Source organism: Stomoxys calcitrans, chromosome 3 (genome assembly GCF_963082655.1).
Source record: "Stomoxys calcitrans chromosome 3, idStoCalc2.1, whole genome shotgun sequence".
Lineage (NCBI taxonomy): Eukaryota > Metazoa > Arthropoda > Insecta > Diptera > Muscidae > Stomoxys > Stomoxys calcitrans.
The window spans coordinates 126,614,016-126,641,822 of record NC_081554.1 but is presented as its reverse complement, the minus strand read 5'-3'; the positions used below and the strand labels follow the sequence as shown (position 1 = coordinate 126,641,822).

Sequence of the window (27,807 nt, the reverse complement as noted above, 5' to 3'; positions counted from 1 at the left end):
CCCGCTCCATCCCAATCAGTCGAATACCGATCACCAAATTTACCGGATGAAACAGTGATATTAGCCGTGAAACGTGATAAGCTTCGCCTGTGCAACTCTGACATCACAAGGATAAGTGAACTAAACGATGAGATTGACAGGTTGGTCCAAGATCACAAACGCAAAATATGGTTGGAGCAAACCGAGAAATGTCAACAGTGAGTACATGCCAGGTTACAATTGGCTTCAATGGAAAACAAATACCTCATTCAAAACTATTTGTAAACCATTTTGGTAGACAATTAATTGAGCACCCAACTAGACACAAGGCGGGAAGGAACACTCTTAGAAGGTAAGGTTGAAAAGAGGGTGTGGATATTAATCCGCCCCATGCCAATTTGGACATACACTTAAGCCAGTAATCGCCTTATTGTGCGCTCTAAATACTAAAAAGTAACCTCGAAAAAGAAAATTTAAGTCAGGAATTGCGTGCTGCTTACAAGATCCTTAATCGTTTTCCATACCACTTCTCAGGATTCACTGAATAAGGTTAAGCCAAGCGATCAGCCGATATACTTTTTTTTAATATTTGGCAGTACTTGGCATTGAGGATGTCAACTTGTTCTCTTTTTACATTCATTCTTTGTTTACGTTTTCTCCTATATGATGACATTTTCAATCGTCAGATTTGACATCCTTAATGATGTTTATGGAGCCTATCCACTTTGTGTTTTTGCATGTGACCTAACCTTCTATTAGTGAATCCTGACCACTTCTCTAAGTTGGTTTATGTCTGGTATTGTGTCCCCACCTAACCTTAAACCGTAAACATTTACCGACCATGGCAATATGGGACTCAAAAGAAAGGTATTTACGAGAAGAGCACAAATTTGATACCCTCATTCGAGGCTAAATGTCTTAGAGTTCGTCTTACCCCCAAAACACCCTCGAATAGGACGTATATAATCAACATGGCAATATAGGGCTCAAATAAATATATTAGAGCGTGAACAAGTAAGAAGGCGTTAAGTTCGGCCGGGCCGAACTTTGGATACCCACCACCTCGGGTATATATGTAAACCACCTTTCATCAAAATCCGGTGAAAATTGCATACCTTATGCCCCATAGCAGTTATATCGAAATATGTTTCGATTTGGACCAAATACTAATAAGTACAAGTCATTGTTCAATTACGTATAACAAAATATTGGTCTGTTTAGTAGCTATGTCTAAAAATAAACCGATCTGAACGATATACGACACGGATGTCGAAAAGCCACAGTGACTTATATTAATAAGTCACTGTGTCAAATTTCAGTGAAATCGAATTATACATGTGCCTTTTATGGGGCAAGAATTTAAATCGAGATATCGGTCTTCATGGCAGCTATATCCAAATCTGGACCCATTTGGGCCAAGTTGCAGAAAAATGTCAAAGAGCCTAACGCAACGCTCTGTCCCAAATTTCGGCGATATCGGACAATAAACGCTCCTTTTATGGCCCCAATTCCTAAAACCGAGGGATCGGTCTATATGGCAGCTATATCCAAATCTGAACCGATCAAGACCAAATTGCAGACAGACGTCGAAGAGTCTAAGACAACTCAGTGTCCTAAATTTCAGCGATATCGGACAATAAATGTGCCGTATATGGTTCCAAAACCTTAAACCGAGATATCGGTCTATATGCAGCTATATCCAAATCTGAACCGATTTGGGCCAGATTGACGAAGGATGTTGAAGGGCCTAACACAACTCACTGTCCCAAATTTCAGCCAAATCGGATATTAAATGTGGGTTTTATGGGCCTAAGACCCTAAATCGGAGGATCGGTCTATATGGCAGCTATATCCAAATCTGGACCGATCTGGGCCAAATTGGCGAAGGATGTTGAAGGGCCTAACACAACTCACTGTCCCAAATTTCAGCAACATCGGATAATAAATGTGGTTTTGACGGGCCTAAGATCCTAAATCGGAGGATCGGTCTATATGACAGCTATATTCAAATCCGAACCGTTCTGGGCCAAATTGATGAATGATGTCGAAGGGTCTAACACAATGTGGTTTTGACGGGCCTAAGATCCTAAATCGGAGGATCGGTCTATATGACAGCTATATTCAAATTCGAACCGTTCTGGGCCAAATTGATGAATGAAGTCGAAGGGTCTAACACAACTCACTGTCCGAAATTTTAGCAAAATCGGATAATAAATGTGGCTTTTATGGGCCTAAGACCCTGAATCGGCCGATCGGTCTATATGGGGGCTATATCAAGATATAGTCCGATATAGCCCATCTTCGAACTTAACCTGCTTACGGACAAAAAAAAAAAAAAGAATCTGTGCAAAGTTTCAGCTCAATATCTCTATTTTTAAAGACTGTAGCGTGATTTCAACAGACAGACAGACGGACATGTATAGATCGTCTTAGATTTTTACGCTGATCAAGAATATATATACTTTATAGGGTCGGAAATGGATATTTCGATGTGTTGCAAACGGAATGACAAAATGAATATACCCCCATCCTTCGGTGGTGGGTATAAGAAAGGAGCCAATCGGATGGCGCCGTTTCAGATTGACTCGATGGAGTTCTTCATCGGCAAGCGATGCCGCCTAAGTGTACAACACAAAATGATAAGCTATGTTCAATTAGGAATTTTGTACATTCAATTAAAAAATTTGCTGAAATAATACCTATAAAGGAATATGTGGCATTTATTAACAATTTTGCAATTTGGATTTATCATAAACTCAAAAATTCAATCAAAGTGGTTATTAACTCAATAAACCCTTCATATGAAATTTGCCATTTCATTTAAATAAAATTTTTACTGTTTCATTCAATAAAAATAAATAATTGATATTGATGATGATATTGCATTGAGTTAAATTGCGAATCAAACATGAAATATATTGGTTAAAAATATTTATATTTTTCTTAATGGTCCCAGGGTCCCTGGTTTTGGCGGCGATACCGTCTGTAAAGAGTATTACAAACAATATAATTTATATACATACAGACCCTCCATTGCAGGATATTGTCCGGCTTTAGACCATTGTTTAATGCTTTCTATTCAAAAAATAGTATAACAAAAAACATGTAAAAGCCAGCAAAGAGTGTTTTGTACATACATACATATTTAAAACTAATCGTAATAAATTCCAATCTTAGCATTTTGCATGCAATACCATGATAATAAATTTGTTTTACTTTAAAATTGTAAAAAAAAATTAAATTAATTAAAAACCACGCTTTTATTTTTTATTTTTTTTTTTTTGTCTAGCCACGCCACTTTGTGTTTGTATATGATAGAAGCTAGACATATATTTGACTCATTTGCTCTTTTTTTCGCGTTGAATAAGTGTGAAAGGGAACACAGTATTATGTTGGTTAATTCACAGTTTATACCATTAGATAACAATTTAATTCGTACAATTAAAAATATGTTCAGCGTATCAAACCAATCACTTGCCGTGATACAAAAAATATCGAATTTCTTTGTCAAAAATAATTAAAGCATTTAACACCTTTGTTGAAAAGATTTTTACAAGTCAATACCATGTTTAATCGGTCAAATTTTGGTCTATGTTTTTTCTGTGTGCGGCAGCTTAAAACTCTTAATCCCTCCTGGTTTAGCTTGTCCACATATGACCTATGATAAATTGTAAATAAATTTTCATAGAAACAAGAGGCCACGAGGCTGGGCGGGTCCAACTTAATATGTTTAAGCGAAGTAAATAAAACAAATTCATTATAGAGAATGAGATGAGAAAAAAAAGAAATAAACAAAAGAAACGAACTGTTTTCTTAGGTTAGGTTGAATGGGTTGCCCACCATAGATGAGCTCACTCGGACGCCAGTTTGGTCCATTGTGAAACCCTAAAAAGAAAGAGAAGAGAAAGAAGATGTAAGACCTCTTACCATATAATATTAAAGGAAACAGGAAGAATGGAGAAGCAGAGCGGGCTTAGAAACGTTCATCCCTCAGGCAAGCACGTATATACCTTTGCCGGACCTCATCGCACCCTCCGCCGGAACCATCTCGTTCAGTTCACAAATCTGAAGAGACATCCCAGAGGTACTTTCGCAAGATCTACCAGATGGCAAAAGAGCCGGACAAGAGCAGAGAAAATGCTCGATAGTCTCCTTCTCATTAAGGCAACTCCTGCAGAATTCATTGTGCGGTATTTCCATGCGCCCGACCATGCGGCCTATGGTACAATGTCCGGATATGACCCCTGTCAATGTGCTCAGCGATCTCTCATTGAACGCCCGTAACTCCTTAGTCCTCCTCCTGTCGATGACAGGCCAGAGCGCTTTATAGGTCCAGTAACCATGCGCTAAGTCCCATCTCGCCAGCGACCCTGCTCAGCCTCGGATCTCATGGCCCATGTGACTCCAACGCAGGCCAATCTCTCGACCTTTTCGAACTCCATCGTACGAATCCTCTCAACCGATTTCTAGTAGCCCATCACGACAACCTCGTGAGTGACTCTTCCATGGTCTCGCTCTAGAAGCGAAGGATGTCGAAGAGTACAATACAAATATAAATGTGGGTTTTATGGGCCTAAGACCCTAAATCGGAGGATGGGTCTATATGGCAGCTATATCCAAATCTGAACCGATCTAGGCCAAATTGACGAAGGATATCGAAGGGCCTAACCCAACTCACTGTCGCAAATTTCAGCAAAATCGGATAATAAATGTGGGTTTGACGGGCCTAAGACCCTAAATCGGAGAATCGGTCTATATGACAGCTATATCCAAATCTGAACCATTCTGGGCCAAATTGATAAATGATGTCGAAGAGCCTAACACAACTCACTGTCCCTTCAGACTGCAATGCGGATCTCAAGGCCCATGTGACTCCAACGCAGGCCAATCTCTGGACCTTTTCGAACTCCATCGTACGAATCCCCTCAACCCATCGCGACAACCTCGTGAGTTACTCTTCCATGGTCTCGGTAAAAATTGACAGAAATCTGCCTCGGACCAGCAACTCGATGTTGTCCGAACAAGCGATTATCTTCCTGCCATCTCCGCCGAGATTCCACAGGATTTCATTCATCACAAGGTTCCACAAAATCGGCGAGAACGCCCCCTCGCCCCCAAGTGCGGCCACTATTGATCCTATTTTATTGAAATTGAAGGTTATTGAAATTTCCGTAAAACATTTGTCAAAATTGAAACACTGGTTTTTCTCTATTTCAATTGGAATATTTTTTTTTTATTAATTTAAAGTTTTAATATGTTGTATAACGGCGTTTATTTCTTCCTGTGATACTCCATGTTTGGGTGGGAATGTACAGATTTTGACAGGACCATCAACCTGATGGTTTGTATTGTATTCCATACATTTGGCAGCAACAAATTTGTATCTGTTTTAAGGAAAATTAATTAGAAATAGAGAAATTAAATTACTCCCAGTTCACAATAAGCTTAGCTAAAAGAGAGCATTCAAATTAATTCAATTGTTTTGTCAAAAAGAGAAAAAGTATATATGTTAGGCAAAGATTTTAATAAATATCAACTTGCTATGACGGACGAGAAAACATAAAATTAATTTTTTAGGCATTGTACTCTGTTCCGCTCTGGGAAAAACTTTGCAATATCTGTTTGTAAAAATTTTGTTACTGGAACATATTTGTACCATCAGTGTAGGTTAGGACGCATTTGAAACAAAATCGAAATCGAATATTAAAGAAAATAGTTATGTACATATATTTAATACAATTTTACCATTTTAAGGGTGGTGCTATGTTCGCTTTTCGATTTAAGGTAAAAAACATGCTGATTTCATTCCGTAGGACATTCCCTCAAAACTGATGGTGAAATTTTAATAAAATTATTATTTCATCATTGAGATTTTTGCAGTGTTTAAAAAAAGTAATCCCGAAAAACATGGTGTTTCAACCGTCAACAACGAATATAGTATCAGCCATTAAATGGAAAAATTTTATGAAAAATTTTTTTAATATATTGTCATTTTATACTTCACTCGTGATTAGTATGTGATTTACCTTTTTGCTGCATCTACCGTTAATAAAGTGGCACATAATGCCAACAGAGTTAACAACAGTATTGTCAGTTTCATTTTCAATATTTATAGTGCTGTATATAACTCTACCGTATCTACGTGACACTTCCCCAGTAAAAGAATAACTAACGAAAGTTTTGCAAGTATGTATGTACTTTTGAAAGATCACAGAAACCTACTGGCTGCCTTAAACAAGCTTTTTAAAAATATAAATATTAATTTATGTTAATTTTTTTTTATTATTTATAAATTAATATAGACAGCAATATGCTATGTTGTTGCTTATATGTCAACAGAACTGATAGAAAAGCATCAAAACTCTAATACAATGAATGTTTTTTTGTTTAGTTTTTTTTTAAGAAATTAAAATTCTTAATCCCGCTTAGATGTTTGAGTTGGTAGACAGAATGTCGTTGTCATGCTCCAAGTGTACAGCTTGTATTACACAGATAAAAATAATTTTGACAACCAAGAACTTTAGTCGAAAAAACGACGAGAAAATTTGTTGATTTACCTGCAACAATATATTTTGAATCTCAACGACACAAAGCAAAAATTTGTTGTTGAAAGGCATTCTATGCAAGCCAACATTATTATTCATCAGCAGCAAAGCAAAACCATTAAACATCCACAGCACATGTGCTTTGGTGTGAAGTGGTGGTTTGTTTTATTTCCTTTGTTCGGCTCCTGATGTGCTGCTTGTTCTCCCTCGTTTACTGTCTGCTCTCGGGTTTTTCTCCGTTACTCTATGTCTACTATTAATCCAAAAACAATTTTGCCCCCAAAGAGGTTTCAATTTATCGGTGATGAAATAATTAAATAAACATTACTTTTATTTCAATTATAAAAAATAAAAAAATTATTTAAAATAAAATCAAAGAAAATTAAAAAAAAAATGTTTTAACTGGCCGGGGGATTCGACATTTTTATAATCATGAATAACACGGGAGTCTGGTGTGTTATATGGTAGTACGCGTATTTTAACAACTAACTCAATAAAAGAATTTGTTGAAAATCCGCAAAATTTCTACGTACCTGCTTTAACAATTAATGTCTTATATATTAAATGCTAAAATTGATTGAGAATTAACTTTTTCACATACAAATTTGGTTGTTGGTTCTTTCTTTGAGTTATTTTTTTCTGTGTAGGATACGGACGATCGCCACCACGAGGAGAATCTGTTAATATGCTGATAAAATTTGAATAAACATGAAAATTGCCTATTATTTATAATCGAGGAATTGTTCATTCATGCATGGGCATAAAAAACCTCTAAAGTGGTTAATATGATATTGTCAAGACTCTTAATTAAGCTTTGACATTAAATAGAATTGATTTTTTTCTTTAAATAATTTAATGCTTTCTTTATAATCAAAACTTGAAGCCAATAGATAATACATCAAGCCAAATGTGATTGAGATATTTTAAGAGATATTGCTGCAATTGACATAAGCGAATACGATTTTAGTACAAAAACACATTAGTGTACAATTTAGGTAAGTAAAAATTATGTCGGGCCGAATCTTACATACCCACCATCAGTGATCTAAAGAAGTAAAATTAGGGTTCGTGGAAGTACATATGAAAAATATTTTGTTGTTGTGGCAGTGTGTTGTGTTCTATCTTTCGCCAGCTTGGTTCTGTTGATTATCCAGATCCAGAAACTCTTTGACGAAAGTGGGATGTGTCAATGGGTATCTGGGTCTGAGTCGAGTAGGTCTGGCTGGGTAGTTTAACAGGTGACGTGTGTTGTGTGATCCCAGGTCATAATCTGCATCTTCCGGATCGTAATTGAGCCAGAACTACTCTGGTTTGCCGGGGCAGGTCAATTTTCCTAGGTGCGATGGGTGGCGGTTATTCTCTAAGGATAAGATTCACCGCATTTGCTACCGAGTCTGCATGAATATTGTCCAGACCCGTCTGATACGCCGGTATGAACCTCTCCCTCTAGATTATGAAGATCCGCCTTGAGTTCTCTGCGCGGTGGATACCTATCCACAAGATGGATAAGGATTGGGATTAGGAAAGATTTTATTTATAATTCATTCACAAAATATATGTATCGTAAAAATTATAGTGAAAATCTAATTTGACATAACATTTATGTTATGTGTCAGATTGGCAAAAAAAACCAAGTGTAGATATTTGAGTTAATTAATTAGCTGTGTAAGTATTTGATTGATTTGCTTTGCTCCAGGTATTTTTTCTAATGATCAAACTCATTTAGAATCAATTTTCGATAGTTCATAGGATTCATTAAATAACTACCGAGAAGTGAACATTTTTCTCCATCTAGTATAGCATAACACTCATTTTAAGACAATGTGTTTTTCCCAAAAGAACGTCTTCTTTCATATGGATATATAGGAAATACACCTATAAAGTGTAAAGTGGGTTCGGGCACTAGTAAATTGGAAATAGAGCTGTTACCGTTCGTATCATTCTTGAACGCCCTGAAATTGAGGTTGAGGAAACCAACTCTGTCCCAATAGATCAAGCTGATTACTTCGGGGAATTAATTTCCAGAAAATATAGAGAGATATTATACTCAATATATGGGCAGGTGTCGTGAAATTGCGAAGCCCAAACCCTTTCCTCATACATCATCCTTTCACGTCGTACAAGGTCGCATAGACCTGTGCAACACACCTAGTTCTCTACCTCTAAGACCAAAATCAACTTCAATGCTCAGATCGACGCATACGTTCGACCAAGTCTTTGTCCAGTAAACACCAGTGCTATAGTTTTCTCCGCGAGCAAACGGGGTAGTCTGCCACGTGGCATCATGAGAACTTTGTGAATATAATTCAAGTGTAGTTTGAGCGTATCGGAGTACATACTAGGCAGTCTTGTCTCGATATGTAATATATAGTTGAGTGTATTACTGGGTAAGTAAAGTATCTTCTTGACAAAGAACCAAAAAAGGTTTTTCTGCTTGCTCATATCTACCAAAACCCAACACCTGTGCACCATAAAACAATATAGATTTGACAGCAGTATTAAGAATCCTCAATTTATTCGAAATGTGGAGTTATTCAATGTGGAGTAAATGACAATTTTATCAGATTATAGTCTGCTTCAGAGATACTTATATACAAGATTTACGCCGAGATATTTGTAATCATTTACAAGATTACCCGGAAATCGGGTCTATGTTTTGTGAAAGCATCCAATCCATACAACGAGCGTGAGAACTGCATGATAATAAACCGCTAAAATATTCGCGAAATGCATTGGCATTCAGACTATTACCTATCCTAGGCGGGTTGTCCTTCAATTTATTGTATTCACGAGTTTCCACCAATCCGCTGAGTTCTTGACACTCTTCAATCTATCAATGCAAGCGTTGCATAATTCAAGCCTCTTTCTGTTGCAAAGATTCGTGTAAAAGGACCTGCTCGCCACGTATTTCCTCCTACAAACTTGATTGTTAAACCTACGATAGCAATTAAGATGTTTAAGCATACGCCTTCGGGCGGATTCACATTGTGCATCAAACCATCTATTCCTGCGCTCGAACAAACGTTTGTTGACCTTCCGGCTGCATCATATATCTTTGCAGTGAGAATATCGATTTTGCACTCAATGTCGGAGTTAGTAAATAGGTAATTCGAGTCGCTCGCTGAAGTCATCGTGATATTTGTTAGACAATGATGGACACCACTTTAGCCTCGGTGGTAGTGTGCATGGTCTCTCTGTATCAGCAGAGTCAGACCTAATTGTGAGTTCTACAAGACGTTGATTTGGATGGTCCGTGCAATAACAGCACAAAAGGCATTGCTTAGACAGCATGTAATTATGTCTTCGCGCGGGTATGATCTTTGTCTCCTGATGAAGGTGGTCCATGTGAGAACTTAAGAGACAGCCCGCCATAGTTCAAAGAGCGGCATTCTGACAGATTTGAATATTTTTCCACTGCAAGTCATATAGTTTTCGAGACCATACTGGCGACGCATAACTTACCACAGACTGGCCAATAGCATTGTACGTGGTCAAAAAGTTTTCTTTGTCACCACCCCAAGAGCTATCGGCAAGTGACTTGAAGACCTTGTTTCCACTTTTGACCTTATCGCAAATTGCTGCGGCATTGGATTGTAAAGGTATTGTAAAGGAGAATGTGTAAAAATGTGACACCAACTATTTTGGGATACTTGATTGTTGGAATCGTTACTGTGTATCGACTATCACATTCGGCTCATTCTTTACCTTATGTGTATTTGTAGTACACAAGGTGGCTGAAAATTTATTGGCAGATATCTTCTAATCTCTTGCAGCGAAATAAGCGGCAAGTTCGTTGAGGTACACGTTTAACTTATCGCAGATGCCGATAATGGCTGGGGGGCCCGATGCTATGATCGTGCGATCGTCTACATATTATACGATCTCAGTGCCGTCTGGTAGAGGTGAAATGGAGGTAAGGTAGAGGGAAATCCCTGTTTCACTCTACGGTGTTTCGACTTCTTATCGCTTAATTCCACTAACTACTGACGAATATACAGACAATCGTGACCCAGCGTTTCAGGCCTGCCTGGAGGGAAGTGTTGGCGATGTCCTCAAATAGTTTGGCTTGGCTGGCGGTGTCGAATGCTTTCGATAGGTCCAGTTCCTCGAGGACCGTCCTATGACATGGGCTGGACTTATTTAAGCCACGGTAAATGAGTGCGGCGTTGGCATGCATAGCAGTTGTTGTGCTATGCAGTCTTCGATGTCCATGCTGATGTTCGGCGAATGGAAATTCTCCAACGAGGCTCGGGAGAAGTATTTCTTCAAGCGCTTGGCTACTGGTGAAAGAAGCGATATCGGTATGTGCGCTATTAATAAAACGTTGTTTAATGAAACAAATTACAAATTAGACATTTATTCAAGAAGAAAATTATGCAACTAATCTAATCAAAATTTGAATAAGAAAATTTTGAATATTTCCGGCGTTACTATAGAAAACGGCAAAGTATCTGGCCAATATTTTCGAAAACGTAAACCATGGCGGTATGCATTGACATCGAGGGGGCTTATAACAATGTGCGGACCGACACACTGATCCAATCCACCAGGACCAGTACCGGGTCCTTAGAGACTGGATAAACCATATGCTAAGGAACATTGCGGGTCCCATGACATAAATATAAAGGAAAAAGTGGCACAGGGCACGCCATAGGGGGCATTTAATCGCAACTCCTTTGGGTGACCACGATAAATAACCTATTAAGGTAGGATTTGAACCCGTCTGCTATGCAGACGATGTTATAATACTTCTTAGAGGTAAGGATCCGAACCAGCTATGCATATTGACACACCACGTTTCCTCAATAGAACAATTTCTATACCTGACAGGGTCAAATACTTAGGTGTGATCTTGGACAGGAAACTTAATTGGAAGTGTAACATTCCGGAGCGTATCGAAAAGGCTTGGGTACTATGTAGACAGGCCGTAGGCTCGAAATGGAGTGTGAATCCGAGGATAGTCCACTGGCTCTAAGGGAGCGTGATTAGACCAATACTTACTCAGTAGTTAGGTGGACTGTGATGGAGAAAAAGTACACCGTAAGGATAATACAAGAGGTTCAGAGAACGTGATGTCTTGGCATAGGTGGAGCGATTAGTACCACCTCCACAAGGGCACTGGAGACTATTCTAGATATCCTACCCAAGGACATGCAGATTAAGTGCGAGCCAGCCAATACGGCTATGAGACTTAAGGCGATGGGAGAATGGATTGAGAATAGGAGAAGCTCATACCATTGCGGTATAATCGAGGCGACGATAGGAAACCTGGAAGGAATGGACTAGTTTCCGATCGGATACTTGAGACGACACATGAGGTTGAGTGCGAGACACTGCTGCCATCGGCACAGTTTTGTCATCTGGAAGATCATGTTGTACGGATGGATCAAAGCTAAAGGACAGAGTAGGACTGGGGGTCTACATTGAGAACCCAGGGAATGAAATCTGTTTTAGAAAGCCTGACCATAATACGGTCCTGAAAGCGGAGATTCGGCCGATCACGGAATCCGTGAGGTGCGATAAGAGCGATTACAACCAGGACGGTTAAATAACGAAAAATCTTGGAATGTAAGAAGAAGATTGAATCTTTTTCTGAGAATGGAACGAACCGCATCGTTTGGGTGTCGGGCCATAGCGGTGTAACTGGGTATGAGAAAGCAGACGATTTGGCAGTGAAGGCAGAGAACTGCCGTGAATAAACCTGGTTAACCCAACGCTTTTTGGGTCGGCGCAGTCCGTGTTAAGGGCGTGGGCGACAAATACGCATACAACCCTGTGGAACAGCAAAACGATCAGTAGGACGGCGAAAATCATATGGGGAGATCCAGATCGTGAGAAGACGTGGCTATAACTGAAAGGAAGAAAGAAGGATTTCAGTATAGCTTTCGGTATCATAACGGGACACATAGGAGTTATGCAAAATCGGGTCTAGGGGCCAAAATTGTGCATCAAAATCTTACTCTTCTTTTACGTACCATTCATTTGATACCCATATCGCCCAATCGTAAAAATGTGATTTGGGTGTATTTTTGGGGCTGGGGTCCCTTTGGTCCCTTTGACACTTGGGACCAAAGTTGTGTATCAAAATCTTACTCTGCTGTAACATACCTATATTGACCAATCGTAAAAATTTGTGGGGCGACTCCCCAGATACTTGGAGCCAAAAACGCTGAAAATAAAACAATAACTACCAGCAGTATACATCATCCTCTAAAAAAAAGGGAGTGTGCTCAATAACACTGGTGAAACCCTTGGTAAATACCAAGTGGAAAAACGTAATCAATGGGATATGGCAAGGTAATCGATAGGCTCTATAGCTTATTGATTGTCTATAGCTAGGGAGATGCCATTGGAGAAGAATAAATTCTTTTTATATGTTCGAAGGAAGCTCTATATAATTCGTTTAATGGAATACGTTATTTAACAATGTATTTGGAATGAATTTTATAATCAGTGCATTATAATTTTATAATACATTTTAATTTTTACAATTTTATAAAAAATCAAACTTCTATTTCCTCAAGATACATTAAATAATTTTTTCTTTTAAATAGCAAAAAATTCTGTATTATCATTATCTATATATATAAACATGAATTTGTGTATGTTTGTTTGTGTGTTTGTTTGTTTGTGGGTTTGTAAATTTGTCTGTTCCGTGTTTGTTTTGGGTTTACTTACCCAATGCATGTAATTCACATAGTTACTATAATAAAAATATAATAATTACTGTTAGTCCTGCGTGTTCCAGGAGTTTTAAATATGTGAACCATGTTGAGGGTGCGCTCTATTCAGCGCTCTTTTCGCAAATATTTTTATACATATAAACAATAATTGAATATTTCGGAAATTTTAATAATTTTTTTAATTGGGTGAAGAAAAAAAATAAAATAGAAATTTCAACATTTTCAATCAGTTTTTAATTGAATATGCAATTTTTTAATTTAAAAATTTTTATTCACCTTTTCCAAAAACTGTTATTGTTATCATCATTTTCGTGATTGAAGCAGATTCTATTAAAAAATTAATTGTACCAATTAATTTCTTGATTAAATTAGATTTTTTTCTGTGTAGGACTGCTAGTGCCGGACACACAAACAAAAGGTGTTCCATAGTTTCTTCTTCTTCTATGTTCTCACAGCTTCTGCAAAATTCGTTGCTGACACAATGCCAGGCGTACACTATGCCTGGGACGTCTGTTCTAGCCAATGACAGCAAAGTGGTAGACATCTTCAAGGAAAGATTAGGCTCATAGTTTTGGAATGCTCACAGCCCCCTCTTTGTGACAAAATATTATTCGTTGTCCTCGGGATTCCAGTATCCCTGGAATGTGTAGGTTAGTTCCTAGCCTCGCAAGCTCGTCCGCTTTACAATTCCCTGGGATATCTCTGAGGCCCGGCACCTAGAACAGATGAATTTTAAACTGTTCAGCCATCTCGTTGAGATCTACGACGGTTTTTGTGTTCAGAAATACGTTCTCCAGGGATTTAATGGCTGCCTGGCTGTCTGAGAAGATATTTATGCCAATCGTCGTTATGACACTATATCTACCATTTCTTTAATTGCAAGGATCTCCGCTTGATACACACTGCAGTGGTCGGGTAACCTTTTCGATATGACCAGTTCTAGATCATTAGAGTATACCCCAAAGCCCACCTTGTCGTCTACTTTCGAACTATCCGTATAGAAGTCTATGTAACTTCTATTATCAGGGATATCGTAGTTCCAATCGGTTCTATCAGGTATAAAGGTGTAGTACTTTTTATAAAAAGGCGGGTGTAATCCACAATGCCTGGAACATCGGATATTGTATCAAGGATAACACAGTTTCCGCAGCCGCCACATGACCAAAGAGAAAGCTCCCTCAACCTCACAGCAGTGGTCGCTGCAGTTTGTCTAGCCACAATGTCCAGAGGTATTAGATGTAGCATTAAATTCAGTACATCAGATGGTGTCGTCCCCAGTGCGGCTGTCATGCACAAACAAGCCATTATTTGGATCCGGTTAAGTATTGAGCAGTAGGTTGACTTTTGAAGCGCCGTCTACCAGACCACAACAACTGACAACTGCAGTATATACTCAGTGCATGACGCGGACCTTACCTCCAACTTTTGCCAATGGCTCTCTTGCAGGTGTATAGGGCAAGAGTTGCCTTTCTTTCCCTTTCCAAAATGTTAGATTTGAAGTTAAATTTCCTGTCCAGCAAAATACCCGATGTTTTGAGCTTTCTGTAAATGGCTCTCTTGTAGGTGTATAGGGCAAGAGTTGCCTTTCTTTCCCTTTCCAAAATGTTAGATTTGAAGTTCAATTTCCTGTCCAGCAAAATACCCAGGTGTTTTGAGCTTTCTGTAAATGGAATATTCTCTCTTCCGAAAGAGACAGGTGCCACTGTAGACAACTTATGTCAGGAGACAGTACACCTCCTTGAGGTGTTTCTCTGCTGACCCATCTTTTAGAAAAAGAAAATTGAAAGTTAGGAATTCCGTACTACTTACAAAATGCTTAATTGTTTTCCATACCACCCCCCAAAGTTGGTTCATGTCTGGTATTGTGTCCCCACCTAAGTACCGGTATTTGTTGACCGCGAAAACCGGGCAAGGTCATAAGAAATGCTCCAACGTCTCATAATCTTCTCCATATGCTATCACTTGCCCCACCGATTTTGCATAAGTGAGCTCGTAGTCCTATGTGTTCCGTAATAATACCAATAGCTATACTGACCTGCTTCTCACTTCCTATGATCCTGTTCCACAGTCTTACATAAAACAAAGGAAAAATAGTTATTTAAAAAAAGAATAAATAAGTAAACAATAAATAATTTAATTAACTATCTTATATACAATGTAAAAATCAATTTGTGTTTGTTTGTAGATTTGTTTGTTTGTTTGTGGGTTCCTTATAGAGTCAGAAATGGCTGAACCGATTTTCTTGAAGCTTCCAAAGATGGTGCATAATGATCCCGTGGTGAAAATAGGGTACTACATTTTTTGATATTTGAAGGGGGAGCGGACCCTCCCCCTTACCCAAATTTTCAGAAACGCCTCTAATGCTCTCTTATAACCTACAAAAATTTGGTATCCAAATTTTCGATGGGGTACCAAGGGGGGGGGGGGGGGGGGGGTATGTTCTCGGAGAAGGGCGGACCCTCAAACACTTGGTCTCACATTTGGATATCAAATTCGTATTTTACACTCAAATACCTCTTATTTAAGCCCCATATTGCCATGATCACGAAATAAGTCCTGTTTGGAGGGTGTTTTGGGGAAGGGGTGGACCCCCAGAAACTTTGTCCAAATTTGGATAACAGATACGTATTTTACTCGCAAATACCTTTCATTGGAGTCCCATATTGCCATGATCGTTAAAATGTCCGATTTAGGGGTGTTTTGGGGGTTGGGGTGGTCCCCCATACACTCGGTCCGACAATTGGATATCAGATTCGTTTTCTAATCTTAAATACCTTTCATTTGAGTCCCAAATTGTCGTGATTGGAATATATATATTTGGTAGGTTTTAGGGTGGGGCGCCCCTCCTAGGTACCCCATCCGAAATTTGGATACCAAATTTTTGTTTGTAGGTTACTATAAGAGAACACACAAAATTTCGCTTAAATAGCATCACCCATCTCTGAGATCTGGCGTTTCTGAAAATTAGGGTAAGGGGGAGAGTCCGCTCCCCCTTCAGATATCAAAAAATGTAGTACCCTATTTTCACCACGGGATCATTATGCACCATCTGTGAAAATTTTTAAGAAAATCGGTTCAGCCGTTTCTGAGTCTATAAGGAACACACAAACCAACAAACAAATAAACAAACAAATAAACAAACAGACAAACAAACATAAATTGATTTTTAAATATATAAGATTATTATTGACTGAAAAATATTTATGAAGAGTAGGAAGGCGTATTTGATAAGGTGGGCGCATCAGCATAGCTGATGGAACTTCAGATGTCAAAACTATTCTGAATTCGCCGCACAAAATAAAAAAATATCAGATTCGTGCTTTACTCCTAAAGACTTTTCTTTGAGCCCCATATTGCTATGGTCGTAAATTTGTACCCTTTGGGGGGTGTTTTGGGGAAGGGGTGGACCCCCAGAAACTTTGTCCCAAATTTGGATAACAGATTCGTATTTTACTCGCAAATAGCTTTTGTTGGAGTTCCATTATTGCCTTGGTCGTTAAAATGTCCGATTTAGGGGTGTTTTGGGGGTTGTGGTGGTCCCCATACACTTGGTCCGACAATTGGATATCAGATTCGTTTTCTAATCTTAAATACCTTTCAATTGAGTCCCTAATTGTCGTGATTGGTATATATATATTTGGTAGGTTTTAGGGTGGGGCGCCCCTCGTAGGTACCCCATCCGAAATTTGAATACCAAATTTTTGTTTGTAGGTTACTATAGGAGAACACACAAAATTTTGCTTAAATCGCATCACCCATCTCTGAGATCTGGCGTTTCTGAAAATTAGGGTAAGGGGGAGAGTCCGCTCCCCCTTCAGATATCAAAAAATGTAGTACCCTATTTTCACCACGGGATCATTATGCACCATCTGTGAAAATTTTTAAGAAAATCGGTTCAGCCGTTTCTGAGTCTATAAGGAACACACAAACCAAGAAACAAATAAACAAATAGACAAACAAACTTAAATTGATTTTTAAATATATAAGATTACTATTGACTAAAAAATATTTATGAAGAGTAGCAAGGCGTATTTGATAAGGTGGGCGCATCAGCATAGCTGATGGAACTTCAGATGTCAAAACTATTCTGAATTCGCCGCACAAAATAAAAAAAATATCAGATTCGTGCTTTACTCCTAAAGACTTTTCATTTGAGCCCCATATTGCTATGGTCGTAAATTTATACCTTTTGGAGGGTAATTTGGGGAAGGGGTGGACCCTCAGAAACTTGGTCCCACATTTTGATATCAGATTCGTATTTTACTCGCAAATACCATTCATTTGAGTCCCATATTGTCATTGTCAGTAAATATGTCCGATTTAGCGGGGTTTTGGAGGTTGGGATGTTCCTCCATACACTTGGTCCGACAATTGGATATCAGATACGTTTTATACTCTAAAATACCTTTCATTTGAGTCACATATTGTCGTGATTTGACTATATATATATTTGGTAGGTTTTGGGGTTGGGGCGGCCCCGTATGTACCCCATCCGAAATTTGGATACCAAAATTTTTCCGAAGGAAATGAAATTCTTTTAATTATGTCTTTTTCATAAGGCCGAACTATAATGCACGGGATTGAGCTTTTATTTGTGAGGTTGTTGTTGTAGCAGTGTGTTGTGTTCTATATTTCGTCTGCTTGGTTCTGTTGAATATCCAGATCCAGGAACTCTGCCACTAAGTTGGGGCAGACAGAGACCCCAGGGTATCTGTCGAGTGGGTCTGGCTGGGCGCACTCAGGACATACATCCTGCATGTCAGCATCACTCCTTGCTCTGTAAGAGTTGAGGCGGCTGCACCTGCCGGATCGTAATTGAGCTGGAACCACTCTGGTTTGCCGGGGGATGTCAATTTCTTCAGGTGCAATGGGTGGCGGACCACAAGGACCACATTTATTCGGTAGCTATTTACCGCATCTGCTCCCGTTGTGAAGACCCGCTTGATCTAGAGGTTCTCTCTTGTAGCGCAGAATCTCTCGCTCAAGATCATGAAGCGGTGGATACCTATCCATAAGACGATGATTTGGAAGGTCGCTGCCATAACATTCCAGAAGGTACTGCTTAGACAGCATGTAATTATGTCATCGCACGTGTAGGATATTTGTTTCTTATGGAGGTAGTCCACATGAGTACTGAGGAGACAGCCAGTCGCAGTTACAAGAGCTTCATTCTGACAGAATCGAATATTATTCCATTGCGTGTTACACAGCTGACGAGACCACACTGGCGCTGTATGACTGACCACTGATGTGGTCAACACGGTTTCTTTGTCTGCACTACAAGTGTTGCCGGCAAGTGACTTGAGGACCTTGTTTCTGCTTTTGACTTTATTGCAAATTGCTGTTTATGTGGGGAAAATGTAAGAGCAATCAAATTTGATACCAAGTATTTTGCGACCCTTGATGGTCGGAATCGTTTTTCCCGGCCTTATGTTGTCATTGCTAAAGGCTGTTGCGAACATTTTTTTATCTTAAATTTTGCTTTATTGACAAATGTTGCCAGACTCAAAAAATAAATAAAAATTTAAACATTCTAATTGGTTAAACTTAATCTGCCGAAAAATTTAAAAGTCAAGGAGAATCGAATTTTACGCGCCTTGTTTACAAATTTTGACATATCGAGTTCGCCGATGCGCCCTCCTTATTAAATACGCCTTGAAGATTAGTTTTGAAAGCATAGCCGTTGCTGATAGTTTGTTTATTACTAGGTAGTGAGTCCTGAGACGCATTGCATGAATGAAATATTGCCATTCGGATACAAGACTTTTATGCCGAAATGGTATTAATTTATTTTCTCTGCTTGATCTACAAAAGTTTAGTAGATCATTTAAATAGTCTGGATCTTTTCACTGTGTCAAAGACAGTGGAGAAGTTTTCGTACCGCGGCTTCAAAAATGTTGACTATTCTGCTTTAGATGAAAGGATTCAGGAAGTCCATTGGAATGTCGATGAGAAGTGTAGCTTTCTTCAAGATAACATTGGACGTATCTATGATGCAACAGTCCCCATTCTGACTAAGATGAAGAAATCGGATACCAAGTCTTGGTTTAATTCCACTATTGGGAATTTTATTCATAGCAGGGACCTAGCCTACTTCAGGTGGAAGCGTTTTAAAACGCCTGAACTTCATAAGGAATTCTTTACGGCAAGAAATGAAGTTAATGCACTCATTAGTGATGCACAGTTACGAAATTATTCATCTCTATATATTTTTCGGCGTAAGACACGAAACGCAAGTGGAGGGTTATAAACGATATCGGAATTGCAAAATCCAAGGCAATTTCTAATTACCATGATGATATAAATGAATTGAATGAAACGTTTGTTAATATTCCGACCTTAGACATAGACTCGACTTTTTACCAAGACACTAATAGGCTTCCGGATAGCACAAATGTTGATTGCAGTTTTGAGTTTAGATGTGTATCGTACGACGAAGTTATACATTGCTTTAGATAAGTCAAGTCAAATGCTATTGGTCTTGATAACATTGACCCAAGATTCTTTAGAATATTAGTTCCTTACCTTCTACCAGATTTTACTCATCTCTTTAATTCAATACTAATCTCCAGTGCATATACGACTGTTTGGAAAATTTCAAAGATAATCGCAATCCCTAAATCGAATAGTCATTTCAGTCCAAATTCTATATTATGTTACCTCTCGAAAGTTTTCGAGAAGATTTTGCATAAACAAATGTCCACAAATCTCCATCATGAATCTTTGTTGTCCGATAGACAATCCGGGTTTCGTGCCCATCATAGTTGCGTTAGTGGATTAATTGAAGTTTCGTAATCAATGATAATGGCAATGTTAGTTTTCTCGTCCAACTAGATTAAAGGCTTTCGACTCGGTTGATCATTATAACTTATATATGAAGCTCAGAAGATTTTTCCATTTTTAGCGAAACTTCTATCAAATTGGTTCAATCATACCTTTGTAATCGGCAACAGTCTGTGTACGTAGGGGATTCAATATCAGAGCCAATTCTAGTGCCCAAGGGTGTTCCACAAGGCTCAATAATTGGTCCGCTCCTTTTTTCGTTCTACGCAAACCATCTTCCTACCCAGCTGGTCCATGGCCAAATCCTGCTGACGTTCAGTTATACCTTAGCGGCTCTGTTAATAATATTAGTGAATGCGTTGCAAAACTCAACGAGCACCTGTCCTGTGTCTATAAGTGGGCTACAGCAAATGGTTTATTTCTGAACGCCAGAAACCGAAAGTGATTTTTATTCACAAAAATAAAAGATTTAGTTTGCGAGACCTGGATATCACAATAAATCAACAGAAAATTTACATTGTGTCTAGTGCTAAGAATTCAGGTGTGATTTTTAACAGTTCGTTAACTTGGTCAAATCGTATAAATGTTGTAGCCGGGCAGACATATGCAAAGCTGCATGCACTGTGGATAACACACTCTTATACCCCCAATCGAAATTCAAGTTCTGTTAGCAAAGACATTTCTTCCAGGGTCTCCATGGAACACTCTCTCCCTGACCATCGCTACATTAGGTTTAGAATAGCACGGCCAGCGCCGAATCCGATAAGCTTCCGGGATAAGTTGAAAACCAATTGGACACAACTCGGAAGGCTACTCAGAAGAAGACTTGGGCAAGATAATTTAGCTTGTCCAAGCATAGAAGACATTGACGAAAATGTCAATAGGATTACGACTGCACTGGTGAGGTCCTTCATAGATAGTTGTCCTCTTCGGGAAAGGAAATCAGCCCAAGAAAAACTCTGGATGACCGGGGAGTTTCGCAATATTGGGAACGAGGTCCGTAGACTTTTTAACATAGTACGTTGTAAAAAGGGGGAAGTTTATTCGGATGTGTATTACACACGGCTGAAGGAATATAATAAGATAACCAGAGCGGCAAAACTGCTTCCAGGAAGCTTTTCTGCTAACAGGTCGGTAGTGTTAATGACACCGCCAAGATAAAAAGGTTTCTCTCAAAAACCCATGTCCAAACTGAAACTTTTGTAGACGACATGGGAGTGAGAGCAGAGACAACGGAGGAAATGTTGATGCTTTTGATGAAAACGCATTTTCCACAGGATACTTCCCTTCGTATACGGAGACACCGGAATCTTGGAATAATGACGTTGATCGAGGGTTTATAATAACGGAATTTATGGCGAAGGAATCCTTGAGGAGCTTCAAACCATTTAAGTCACACGGGCTTGATGGAATATTTCCGGCGTTACTACAGAAAGAAGCAGACTATCTGGCGCCTCGTCTGGCTATGCTGACTGAGGAAGGATTTGAACCCGTATGCTATGCAGACGATGTTGTAATACTTCTAAGGGGTTAGGATGGGAACGAGCTAAGCAGAAAAGCCGAAAGGGTCTTGCATATGGCATATGACTGGGCTAAACCCAGAGGGCTCAATGTAAACCTAGAGAAGACTGAAATATGCCTGTTCACGAGGAAGATGTGGGCCAATTGAACGCACCACGTTTCCTCAATAGAACAATTTCTATATCTGACAAGGTCAAATACTTAGGTGTGATCTTGGACAGGAAACTGAATTGGAAGTGTTACATTCAGGAGCGTACTGAGAAGGCTCACAGATTTTGGTCACTATGTAGACGGGCCGAAGGTTCGAAATGGGGTCTGAATCCGAGGATAGTCCACTGGCTCTACAGGAGCCTGATTAGACCAATAATTACTTCCGCCTCAGTAGTTTAGTGGACTGCTATGGAGAAAAAGTGCAAAGTGTAAAGACCATACAACAGGTTTAGAGAACATGTTGTTTGGCATAGTCGGAGCGATGAGGACCACGCCCACTAGGGCACTGTTTCTAGATAATCGACCCATTCACATACAGATTAAAAATGAGGCAGCCACTGCGGCTATGAGACTTAAGGCGATGGATGAATGGATTACGGATGGGAGCAGCTCATATCATTGCGGTATAATCGGGACGAAGATAGGAAACCTGGAAGGGAAGAGGTTTCCGATCGGATACCTGAGGTGAAGCTTGAAGTCGAGTGCGAGGCACTGCTGCCATCGGCACAGTCTTTGTTGACGGAACTCTAGTATTGCCATCTGGAAGATCATGTTACGTGGATGGATCAAAGCTAGAGGACAGAGTGGGCCTGGGGGTTTACATTGAGAACCCAGGTACTGAGATCTGTTTTAGACTGCCTGACCATAATTCGGTCCTGCTGGCGGAGATTCGGGCGATCACGGAATGCGTGCTAACGCAAGGACGTCGAGTGTGAACATTTTTACCGACAGTAAAATTGTTATAGGGGCAACACCTTTTCTGAGGATGGCAAAATCCGCATCGTTTGGTTGCCGGGTCATAACGGAGTCAGGATAAATGAAAGGCAGACGATTTGGAGGTGAAGGCCAGAGGACTGCCGTCAATAAACTTGGTTAACCTGAAGCCTTTTTGGCCGACGTAGTCCGAGTTAAGGGAGTGGGCGACGAATGCGCATGCAACATTGTGGAACAGCGAAACGGTCGGTAGGACGGCGAAAATCCTATGGGGGGATCCAGGTCGCGAGAATACGAGACTATTACTGTAAGGAAGCAAGAAGGAGGTCAGTATAGCTATTGGTATCATAACGGGACACAAAAGACTACGAGCTCACTTATGTAAAATCGGTGTGGCAAGTGATAGTATGTGTGAGGCATGCGGGGAAGATGATGAGACGTTGGTGCATTTCCTTTGTCATTGCCCGGCTTTCGCTTCTAACAGATACCGGCACTTTGTAGGAGACACAATACCAGACATGAACCAACTTAGGGCAGTGGTATTGAAAACAACTAAGGATTTTGTAAGTAGCTTATTTCTATATCTACCACAAAACAAACGGATTTTGGACGAAATCGGACTAGATTTAGACATAGCTCCCCCATATATATTTGTCCGATTTGAATTAATATTGCAATATTGGTGTCATTTGCTAACCGATTCTCACGAAATTTGACTCAAAGGATTTTCTTTCGACTTCCGGCAACGCTCTTGAATTTCTGAATTTCATAGAAATCGGTTTAGATTTAGATATAGTTCCCATATATATTTACGTCCGATTTTGACTTATATTGCAATAATTTGATCATTTACTAACCGATCTTTACAAACTTTGGTTCGAGAGTTTCTTTTATGTATATAGATGTAGCTCCTGTAAATATGTTCGTCCGTTTTTACCCAATACTGCTATATTTTGGTGATTTGACAACCGACCCTCAAGAAATTGGGCACGAAGGCTTCTCTAATGACTCTTCTGATCACTGATGAATGTTATAGAAATCGGTTCAGTTTTAGTATAATAATATTTTTTTTTTAATTTTTTGGAAGACAAGTTTGTTTTCTAAATGGCATTTAGCCGATATATAACCGATACTATACATCAAGCGGCATTTCTTGAAGACAAAATTTTATTTTTTTTTTTAAATAACATTTTTTGTGGAAAAACTTTTAACAGTTTCTTTAAAAACAACACATCAATAACATTTTCTCTAAACAACAATTTTTCGATAAAAGTTTCTATAAGAAAAATTCGCCGAAATTTTGACAGTTTTATTTTTAATTTATGTCTTTTTTTCAATTCTAGCTTGGGGTCTTTCTGTTTTTTATTTAATTTCTTTACCAATATTTTATATTTCAATGGAATGCATTTTCAAGATATGATGAATCTAAATGAGAAACAAAATGCGATTTCCATATGCGAAATATCGACAAATAATTTTAATAAAAACAAATAGACCTTGAGCTTAAATTGAAAACAGCAAAATTTAATACAACTGTCTAGCAGTACTTCGAAACCGTATAACTGTAATAAGCTTTAGTGAAAAACCCCGCTTTAGTGATAAATTCACTTCATAAATTAAATGTACAAAAATGTCTACTGAGCATTGTTCTTTTCCAACTCAAGTTGTTTCATATATAATTAGAACGTTGTCGTAAAAATTCGGGCTCTATTACACGGCAGTTGTATTATGAAATGTCAAATTTAGCACATGTTGAGTTGCACATGTCGTGTGATACAAACGAAACTAACATATGAAAATCACTTTTCAAAATAGCACATGCCATTTTTTTTCGATTATAGTGCGCCATATTCCTTCTGACAAAAACATAAAGAAATCAGCTGTATTTAACCAGCTTTCTAACAACTTTAACGCATAAATATTTCAGCTTTTGTTGAAATTTTTAGGATATGTCATAAGAAAATAACATACAGGTCTGATAGTAAAAATGTTGAATCGTATGTAAATTGACAATTTTGACATTTTCAATTACATGTGAATACGAAGAGTGACATGTCATAAGACATCTACATGCCGTGTAAAAGCTTCTTTAACTGGAAACTAATTTCACCTATCCAAATCGATGCGTTTTTAGTGTGTCACTTATCTGATCTTGCGAAATCCGTACTTGGGTACCGGAAGCCTGGTACGACTAAGAGTGTCGAGATGCTACTGAAGTCAAGAATGCGGCATATAGAGCAACCCTGCAATCAGTAGCAACGCGCCAGATGAAGGAGAGGTATCGGGAGAAAAACAGAGAGGAGAAACGTCTATTCCGCAGAAAGAAAAAGGAAATGGAAAGGCGTGAGTGAGAGCGAATTGAGATTGAGATTGAGGGGTCAGAATGAAGTCCGGAAATTTTACCAAACCGATGGCTTTATTGCAGGCTGGAAAGGAAATCTGGTAACTGACACAGATGACATGCTGAGGATATCTAGAGAACATTTTACGACTGCTAGTGTCCGACGTTGGCGGCGAAGAGGATACCGCAGAACTAATCAATGATGATGGTATAGAATGTTTACCTCCTAGTTAGAATGAGGTCCAGGTAGCAGTGACCCGACTAAAGAACAACAAGGCAGCAGAAGCCGGTGAGTTACCCGCATACCCGATGATTGGAACCTCAGCATACTATGTCCCGTCCACAAGAAAGGAGATAAGACGGAATGTGCCAACTACAGCGGAATAAGTCTCCTCCCCATCGCATACAAGATATTCTCGAGCGTTCTGTGTGAAAGATTGCAACCTAAAGTTAATCCAACCATGATCAGATATTCACAATGCGCCAAATACTGGAAAATGCACGAGAAGGACAAATCAACACCTACCATCTCTTTGTTGACTACAAAGCTGCCTTCGATACTCCTTTACGTTCAATGGTATTTCAAGCCATGTCTGAGTTTAGTTTGGTATTCCTGCAAAATTAATAAGACTCTGCAGGATGACACTTGCTGATACGCGTTCCTCAGTAAGAATAGGAAAGAACCTCTCCGAACCATTTAATACCAAACGAGGTTTCGGACAAGGAGACAGCCTATCGTGTGATATCTTTAATATCCTGCTGGAGATACATATGTGCATAGATATGGCACACTAATCACAAGAGAACACATGCTACTCGCCTATGCCGACGACATCGACATCATAGGTCGGTCACCGGAAGTAGTAACTGAAGCCTTTGAAAGAATCGAAAGAGGGTCAGTGAAAATGGATCTGGCAGTTAATGGAGGTAAGACGAAATAGATGGTTGCAACTTCCAAAACACCCTGTACAACCGAGCTGGCGAAAGTTGGGAACCACAACTTTGAGATAGTCAGTAACTTTATCTACCTCGGCACTGCCGTAACCGAAACTAATGACACCAGTTTTGACATAAAGCGAAGAATAATACTGGCAAACAGGTGCTACTTTGGACTAAGTAAGCAGTTTAGAAACAAGGCCACCTCTCGACAGACGAAGATTACACTATACAAGATACTGATACAACCCTTTCTGTTATATGGTTCTAAAATATGAGTACTTGTGGAAGCAGATAAGGCAGTGCTTGGAGTATTTGATAGAAAGATTCTTCGTAAAATATATGGGCTAGTTTGCCTTAATGGAGAATATAGGCGACGTATGAACCACGAGCTGTATGACAACGATAGCATAGTTACACGCATTAAAATACAACGGCTGCGTTGGCTAGTTCATTTTGTCAGAATGGATGAAGAAGCTCCAGCAAAGAAGACTTTTGAAGGCAAACACGGTGGTACACGCAAGCCAGGAAGATCAAAAGCTCGATGGAAAGATCAAGTGGTGGCGCTTGGAATGCTATTCTACGGTCGGCTAGTGGAACAAATGTTTTGTCATAGCCAATTAAAGTAAGAAAATAAGTACTTATCTGGTCTCGACGTATAAAAATATCAACATTTGCTTTTTATACCCTCCACCATAGGATGGGGGGTATACTAATTTCGTCATTCTATTTGTAACTACTCGAAATATTTGTCTAAGACCCCATAAAGTATATATATTCTTGATCGTCGTGACATTTTATGTCGATCTAGCCATGTTCGTCCGTCCGTCTGTCTGTCGAAAGCACGCTAACTTCCGAAGGAGTAAAGCTAGCCGATTTTGCACAAATACTTGTTATTAGTGTAGGTCTGTTGGTATTGTAAATTGACCATATCGGTCCATGTTTTAATATAGCTGCCATATAAACCGATCTTGGGTCTTGACTTCTTGAGCCTCCAGAGTGCGCAATTCTTATCCGATTGGAATGAAATTTTGCGCGATGTGTTTTGTTATGATATCCAACAACTGTGCCAAGTATGGTTCAAATCGGTCCATAACCTAATATAGCTGCCATATAAACCGATCTTGGGTCTTAACTTCTTGAGCCTCTAGAGTGCGCAATTCTTATCCTGTGCCAAGTATGGTTCAAATCGGTTCATAACCTGATAAAGCTGTCATATAAACAGATCTGGGGACTTGACTTCTTGAGCTTCTAGAGGGCGCAATTCCTATCCGATTTGTCTGAAATTTTGCATGACGTATTTTATTCTTACTTTCAACAACTGCGTCAAATAAGGTTCAAATTGGTTCATAACCTGATATAGCTGCCATATAAACCGATCTGGGATCTTCCCTTCTTGAGCCTCTAGAGGTCGCAATTATTATCCGATTTGCCTGAAATTTTGTACGACGGATTCTCTCATAACCATCAACATACATGTTTATTATGGTCCGAATCGGTCTATAGCTCCCATATAAATCGATCTCCCTATTTTACTCTTGAGCCCCCAAAGGGCGCAATTCTTATTCGAATTGGCTGACATTTTACACAGGTCTCCAACATATAATTTAATTGTGGTCCAAACCGGACCATATCTTGATATCGCTCTAATAGCAGGCAAATCTTTTCTTATATCCTTTTTTGCCTAAGAAGAGATGCCGGAAAAAGAACTCGACAAATGCGATCCATGGTGGAGGGTATATAAGATTCGGCCCGGCCGAACTTAGCACGCTTTTACTTGTTTATTCTAAAAAGATTGTAGAATTTAAATTTTTTGTTGAAACATTTTGTTCCAATTTGTCCGGAGTCGGAGTCAACAAATTATCTCGACTCCGACTTCGACTACACCACCACTGTGGTACAGGATATTATAATCCTATCTTAAGAAAATCATACAAGGTCCTATTCGATATTTCAATAGGTATGCAAAATAAAAGCATGACTTGATTTCGACATGTATTGAAAGTAGTATGTAGACTCAGTGGTGTAGGGTGTTATATAGTAGGCTCCGCCCGACTTTTGCCTTTCCTTACTGATTACGTTTTTTTACACTAAA

The 27,807-nt window shown here is 39.1% G+C and overlaps 2 protein-coding genes across 3 annotated transcripts in view; one reads left to right on the top strand and one right to left on the bottom strand.

Annotated features, from left to right (window-relative positions):
* Window positions 1-5,211: 5,211 nt before the first annotated feature.
* Window positions 5,212-6,633, bottom strand: LOC131995878 (uncharacterized). 2 transcript variants are annotated; one of them, XR_009397667.1, is made up of 3 exons: window positions 6,006-6,062; window positions 5,725-5,807; window positions 5,353-5,363 (listed from the first exon to the last, which is right to left on the bottom strand). XR_009397667.1 is itself a non-coding variant. In XM_059365130.1 (2 exons), the coding sequence occupies exons 1-2, from the start codon at window positions 6,611-6,613 to the stop codon at window positions 5,216-5,218; spliced, it is 225 nt and encodes a 74-aa protein (XP_059221113.1). In that variant the 5' UTR covers window positions 6,614-6,633; the 3' UTR covers window positions 5,212-5,215. The 2 variants fall into 2 exon arrangements, 1 of the variants encoding a protein (XP_059221113.1); XM_059365130.1 differs by lacking the exons at window positions 5,725-5,807; window positions 6,006-6,062 and adding an exon at window positions 6,537-6,633 and having other exon boundaries at window positions 5,212-5,363.
* A 769-nt stretch (window positions 6,634-7,402) lies between these two features.
* The window catches only part of LOC106089377 (uncharacterized), a 126,335-nt gene continuing 105,930 nt past the window's right edge, over window positions 7,403-27,807 (top strand). The window contains exon 1 of the mRNA XM_059365128.1: window positions 7,403-7,519. The gene's annotated coding sequence lies outside the window, so the exon portion shown is untranslated. The remainder of the gene's footprint in view (window positions 7,520-27,807) is intronic.

Excerpts from the sequence above, each read along its gene's own strand:
- LOC131995878 (XM_059365130.1), bottom strand. The coding sequence starts at position 6,613 with ATGTTGGCTTGCATAGAATGCCTTTCAACAACAAATTTTTGCTTTGTG. Across the intron at positions 5,364-6,536 it reads TTCAAAATATATTGTTGCAG|ATACAAATTTGTTGCTGCCA; the intron begins GTAAATCAACAA and ends TCCTTAAAACAG.